This window comes from Crassostrea angulata, chromosome 4, assembly GCF_025612915.1.
Source record: "Crassostrea angulata isolate pt1a10 chromosome 4, ASM2561291v2, whole genome shotgun sequence".
Classification (NCBI taxonomy): Eukaryota; Metazoa; Mollusca; class Bivalvia; order Ostreida; family Ostreidae; genus Magallana; species Magallana angulata.
In genome coordinates this window covers 27,776,840-27,784,098 of record NC_069114.1, presented here as the reverse complement: position 1 = coordinate 27,784,098, position 7,259 = coordinate 27,776,840, and the positions used below count along the sequence as shown (strand labels likewise).

At 34.1% G+C, this 7,259-nt stretch overlaps 1 protein-coding gene across 1 annotated transcript; it reads left to right on the top strand.

The window, feature by feature from the left end:
* Positions 1-262: 262 nt before the first annotated feature.
* LOC128182527 (transcription factor LBX2-like) lies at positions 263-6,743 on the top strand. The gene is made up of 4 exons (XM_052851207.1): positions 263-394; positions 617-1,493; positions 5,006-5,211; positions 6,177-6,743. The coding sequence occupies exons 2-4, from the start codon at positions 1,130-1,132 to the stop codon at positions 6,600-6,602; spliced, it is 996 nt and encodes a 331-aa protein (XP_052707167.1). The 5' UTR covers positions 263-394; positions 617-1,129; the 3' UTR covers positions 6,603-6,743.
* Positions 6,744-7,259: the final 516 nt, after the last annotated feature.

Below are 7,259 nucleotides of genomic sequence, written 5' to 3'. Positions count from 1 at the left end.
CTTGAATACTTCGGTCTTATTCGTTCTATAAAAAATGTGATTTTAAAATATTTGATACGATCTGAAAAAAATTTTCATAGTGAGAAAAGTGTCTTCCAAAAAATAACAAATATAATCTTTTGATAAAATAACGCGTTGGTTAATTCTACATAACTGGAAAATAAAAATCAGAAGAAACCTTGACTTCTAAACTTGATCTGCATTCTTGGGCTTCTAGATTGGCCACGTGCAAGGAGAGAGAGAGAGGGAGGGAGAGAGAGAGTTTGAACGCCGGCAAGGAATATATTAATGGAGAAACCCTATCCTCAATAAGTAATGTAATACAACTTTTATTGCTCGGAACAGACCCGGGGATTAGGCAGCGAGCACTGATAACGCCTTTCTTCAGAGCCAGGTAGACTTTTGCAGTAATGCCCTCGACACCTCAACAAACAACTGTTTTCTTATCGGTGTTGTTTTATGACAATTTATTAGATCAGCGATGACACACCGCATTACAGCGACCAAGTGGCAAATTTGTTCCTTTTAATCCAAAAAACAACAACAGAAAAGCTGCAATAAGACGTTTGAAATATCATTTTTTGTTTTATCTCTCTTCTCATTTTTTTTTTTACAGGAGAGAGTCGGGTGGTATAGCCAGGGGTTTTGGGGAGGTAGGTGGGCTCAGCAGTGACAATTGATTGATAGGGACGGAACCTCCCCTCTTGGATCGCTTCTCCGGCCTCATTAACTGGCTAATAGATTTATATCAGAGGAGACTTAGTGGCTTTAATTTCTCTCGTTACCAATGTCGATATGGGAGCGTGGCTGTAAGTGCTTAGACAAATCATTTGCTACTTAATTGAACGAGGACCGTCTGCCAATAACAGAAAAGCTTTACACTTGAAGAAGAAGAAGAAAAAAAAATATCGTTTCGTCTTGAAAACAATACATCCTCGTACATTTAATCTGCCGCCCTCGTGATGCAACTTTAATAGCCATAAACTTAACGTAGAAGAAGACTTTGCTGCTTGCTTGCTTTTTTTTTTTTACCAGTTCTTTATTTTCACTTTGGGAATTGCTTTTAAATTAAGTTCGATTTCTGTCGAACAGCAATCAGAAGACGTGGAGAAGAAACTAAAACAGCGCCATGGAGTGTCGACTCAATCCTCGGGCCGCTGGTTCCTTCCTGTCTTCCTGTCACCCCCGGGACGTGCATTTCATCACCACCCCCAGGACCTGGCACCCCCACATTTACGACCCACCGCCGAAGCAGCCGACGCCTTTTCTGATTTCACACATTCTTGGATTATCCGACCAAAGTAAAAACAGAGGGGAAGGCAAAAAACTGACAAAAGACTGCGACAGTTCGCCTGACAGTCAAGAGCAGACCCTCAGGAAGAGTCATTTTTCGACTGGGGGAGAGAGTTTCAAGGACGAATGCAAGTGTGGTGGATGTTTAAGCGGCCTGAAAGAAAACGACAATCAACAGAAGAGCGGTTCTCCAGTAACAAGTAAGGATTTCAACCGTATACGCGTCCCCCCTGAGGACAATAACGCTCCTATATCTTATTAACAAAGTTGCACGATTTCATTAAAAAAAAATTACCCCTTAAACGTTTTCATTAAGTATTCCGATATATATCAATTTTTTCTCGTTAGACGAGATTTTGAAGAATGTCTTCTACTAAAAAGTGCTGTAAATTAAAGGTTTTTATATTTTACTTTTCCCATGAGCCTATTAGTATTAGTCTACACTGGCATCCAGAAAATTATCTATTTTTCTTCTTTGTATTCTTGTTTTTGATTAGAAAAAATTGTACCTTCTCTATTATCGCCAGTGCTTAAATAAAAAAATATCAACCGTTTTCTTGTGTCATAAATCTAAATTTGATATCACTTAGAAGAATAGTTTTATATGTGTCATGAAACAGTAATTCGAAAAATCGTTAACGTTAAAATTAATCTTGATATAACAAAATCTCTCTGGAAATTAGTTACACAGGTTATTAAATATACATATATGATGTTAACTGATTGTTTCCCATTTATCAATATTTAACGAAATATTTATGGTTTTTAGAATTGTCTTATATACCGAGGAAAAAAAATTAAATAGAATTTAGAAAACAATATTGTTTCTTAAATATTGATAAATGCATATGGTTGGTAATTAAGTGAAAGGAAAAAAAATATGATATATAAATCTATATAAATCATCTCTAAGCTAAAGAGATGTAATCAAACGAAATGTGATAACCCAATATATATATAATTATTTGAACAGAAATAATTCCTCAAATAAACATATGTACGATTGATTATTATCCTCATTCAATAGTTTTTCTCCCTGGTTGACTTTTTATTTGGGTGCACTCTACAGACCAACGAAATGGTGACCCAGTTCTTAAAATCGCCCGCACAATCCATAAACAATAAACAGGCAATATTATTATTATCGTTTAGGTAAACAATATTACCTTTATACGACAATTAAAGTCACCTACAGCTAAATGGTCTTGTTCAAATTAAATATAAACCACTCGTCTACCTATATTTGGCATTGTTAAGGCGCCGTTACTGTCAGACTGTAGCATGTCAAAGTCACCATTGCTGGTATTTAATGCATGTCGATCCCAATCGCAAAAGATGTCACAATTAGCCACGCATTCTAATCGCCTGGTCATAAAATTAATTCTTGACCCCCCGCCACTCATGTTTATCGAAATTAGAAAATCAATCCGTAGCAATCAGAAATCTCTATTCTATTGGGATAACTAATTAGTGATTATGATTTAGCGCCCGCTGTTCGCTATGATGAGAGCCTGACAGCATATACATCTGGAAGCAATCGAGAACTGTAATATAAAGTTAATATTCAGTCGCCGCGTCTCTTAAATAGTGCAATCAACCACGTGTTTATGTCACCACAAGGCACCGGATTTCTTACTGTCACACACACAAGTCATTGAGTGTGAGTACAATTTGGCCTGAGAAACGTTTTTTCGATCCCGAAGAGTATTGATGTTTTAGAATAAATTAATCTCCTCGAGATGCAAAGTTTTGTATATATGTCAAGATAATCGGAAGTGCTAAAAATTTTTGGATTTTTTTCTTTACAAAATTAAAAGTTTATGACCAAAGGATTCATATGTTTTAACGTTCATCTGATGTGTAATTTGTGGACCACACAACCTCCTTAATAATTCACACACTCAATGAAACACCGGAGTTTGATTTCATGGAGAGTCAATATTGATCTCCATTTTTTCTCCTAGTAAATTAAGGGTTTTATAAATTCAGTGTTATTTAGTATGTCTTATGTTAGGGGAGATGCTGGCTGAAGTTAAAACTTTAATTTTATGAAATAATTTTAGTGCACCCGGGTCCCTGTTAATAAAAACTCCCCATTCATTCATTGTATCTCAATGAACGAGATTTTTTTTCCCGCCTACCCTTAGGCAGGACATTGATTTTATGTCAAAAACAACGAGGAAAGAAATAGTCCGCACGCCTTATTATTAATTTCCTGTAAGTCAAAATTTAATTAAACTTACAAAAAACACCCACCATGAAAATCAAAAATAAAATACAGAATTTCTAGTACATACATGTATCATATATTATGTAAGCATGATGTTGTCTTCATTTTTGCACTAGAACAATGTAATGTCTATTTGGATGAGGGAAATTAAAATTCTCAAAATTTTGTACTGGTTTGTTACGTATAGATAAGGCATATCAATAAATTATGATATGATCGTTAGATTTAAATATATGTAAAACATATGGGGAAAAATCCCATGCCTTCACAAACTCTATCAAAAATATTACGGACTTCTACATAATTTTACTAGTATATTCAAATAGCATAAGAATGAAAAATGATTTAATTTTATTAATACAACGTTATGTCTTGATCTGAGAGAGAATATTAAATTTATTGAAATAAAATCAATTAAACTTTTTACGATTACTGAAGTGCTACTCTTTTTGTATGGTAAATTAGCGGTTTATAAAGCTTAAACTGTCCCAAGTTACATGTATATGTTATATCGTATAACATACGTCAAAATTAAATTCATTCCATAAATGAATTCCAGTAAGAAAACCCCAACTGAACCGGATAAATGACAAAATTTAAGGTGGTTTGGAACGCACGTCGATATTTATGTAGATAAAATTACATTAGAATCAAAATACTTTCAGTGATTTAGAATTTTCAAATTTTACAATATTTGACTAAAATATAAGTTTTTAAAATTTTTTGGGAAAGTTTTAAATTTGAAAAGCCCAAGCGGGATTCAAACTCATGACTTACATTCGTAGTTAACGCTCTAACCCTTGCATTGCACTACGCCGTCAGGTTACAAGTTTGGTAAAAAAAAAAAATACTTAAAATTCTACTTGATTTTATTGCATGTTTATTACGATAGGAAGTGCGTCACAATATCGAGGTGTCCAATACACCTTAAGGAGGCTTAGGGTCAATAAATTACCAATCAGATGTTCTTTAACTGATTGATATGTATTTTTAAGCAATAAACTTTTATTCAGTTGGGAAAAATTTCATGAATTCCAAATTTAAAATTTTAATTTTAATATTTACCTGACCTATACTTTGGTTTAAAAAAAATACAAAACAAAACTCTTGTTCTTATTGAGATCAATATAGCCTAAACATATAGTACATTGTTTTACCAAGACTATATAGTTAAATAACTAGAATAATAGTTTAATAACTAAGATAAGGTCTTATGATAAATCATTTAAGCTAAGAAATTTTAAGTTATGTACCTTGATGTTAATAACGGCATTTTCAAACAGTTTGAAGTTTCAGCTTGCATGATCCAATATCGAGCCCGAACAAATGTAGCTGCAGTTTTTACAATGTATTATACATTACATATAACGATACAATGAAAAGAGTTTGCAAAGAAAAAGAAGAAAAAAAAATAGCATTGTTTACACTGTAATATGAATGTTGACTGATTTGGCTAACAGATTTTAATATTTTATTATATAGACAACAATGAAACAATGGAGAGCGAAAAACGGAAGAAAACGGACGATTGTCAGTCCCCCGAGCAGACGACAAAGAAGAAAAAGGCGCGAACGACATTCACAGGGCGGCAAATATTTGAACTGGAGAAACAGTTCGAACAGAAAAAATATCTTTCGTCAGCAGAGAGAGCTGAAATGGCAACACTCTTAAATGTTACAGAAACACAGGTAATAATTTATAAATTTGTATTCAAACGATAATTCATGAAGATTTTTTAAAATTTCAATATAAAGTTATGTGCACCACTACATATAATTCCTAAGAACATTTTATCTTTCAAAAACCCCACTTCTGTTGTTAGAAATATTTTTAAAGTGTTTTCAAACATTTATATTTTTTATGCTTTGTTGTTTGTTTTCTTATGTATTTACATAAAGTTTGAGATCGTTCAACAGTTAGATAATGCACTATATCTCTTTACACTGGTAATAATTGTAATGAAAACGGATTCTTATCACAATATTTATCTTCATGCAAGTTTATTAAAGAAAAAATATGTTCAAGTCTTTATTGTTCTTAAATCCGGATTATCCAAAAAATGTTTGGTAATTTTCTGTTTGTTAGATTAGCCGTAAAATCATATAAAAGCAAATGGATGAATTTAGAATATCAGTGGTTACATCGAATATTTGCTCTTGAGGAGCCAAAAAATACCATGTACCGAAGATCTAAGGGGTAAAAGAAAAACTGAAGATCTAATGTGCTACATCCAAGAGGGTCCTTAGAACAATTAGAGGCAATAAATGCATTAAGTAATTGTTATTACAGCGAGTGGATAACTGGCAAAACAATTAAGCAATTACCCGGTGATAGCATTAGCTGCTGGGCGCTGCGAGAGCAAACAAAGTCGAGCGATGTGTGTTAGTTTCAATTTAAATCCTTTAGACTGAGGCATACTGAGCGTATCTATTACCTCTTCACACGTGATACCAATTTACTGTCCATTTTTTCCCGATAACGCACTCTGCTTTTGCTATCAGGGTGCCACTAACCACAGACAGCAGATTTTTGACAGTAGTAAATGGTTGTTGAATGAACTCTCTTTGGGGGTAGTAGTCTAGAGAGACTCTCCCGTTATCAATGGATGTGCAGATTTTTGTTTATACATATTGTATTGTTGTTGGTGTTTCAGGTGAAGATATGGTTCCAGAACCGCCGGACAAAATGGAAAAAACAGGAGAACATCTCCAACGCTGAGGCAGCGGAACACAAACTCAGTGTGGAGAAAGGCACTCACGTGCAGAAAGCTGCGTGTGCGGCGGGGAAGCAGATGGCTGACAAATCGTGCCATCACAGCTCACCTTGTTCCGTCGTCATCAAGCGAGAGGACAGCCATTCTTCCTCCTCACCGAGTTCCTCGGACGACAGGTCTCGCGAGACTTTCATGTGCTGTGACAATATCAAAGTGGAACCTTTAGTCGAACACGACATCAAAGTTGAAAACGACGTACCAGAAATGAGCGAAGACATCGATTCCAGTGAAACGGGACATGATTCTCTTAGCACGGCTGATCAAGAATTAGCACAAGAAAAGGACTTGCCAATGGAAGTTCACTGACTTGTGTAAACCCATTTGTACCATTTTTCGTAAAATACTACATTTACCCTGTCACCCCTTTTTCTACAGCACACATTGTATGATATACAATTTAATATATGTACCTGTTGACATAGATTCAAATAAATTATAATGAACATATATATTTTGATAAATCCTTCATCGCTCTAGTGAAGTTACAATATGGCGTATTTCTAGTCAATTTTGTGTTTACGTGAAATACTAGTAATATTGGTCGGCCCAAGAACCCTCTCTACACTAATGAAAAACTTCTCTCTCTTGTTTTTTTTAACCTTCGATGAAATTGTATTAAACAAACGTGTGTATTTTAAGTTTATCTTGCTCATTTTGACAAACGATTCTAGTAATTTTAAACCAATTTTTTTAAATCTGGACAAGTACTAATTAGTGATGAAAAAGCCTTAACATACATAAATGGAGGATGAATACAAATAAAGTTTTCAAACAGTATATATTGGTTTTATAGAACATTCGAAGTAGTTTATTAATTATGACATACACTCTTAACCCTTTTAGTTTTGTTTTTTACATTAAACGGTAGATCCGTCTAACTACCCAAAAGTACACTAAAGTCATTGTTTATAGTATAAAGGGTTTTTATTTTTACTGACAAAACTTGTCAGCATTTCTGCAAGA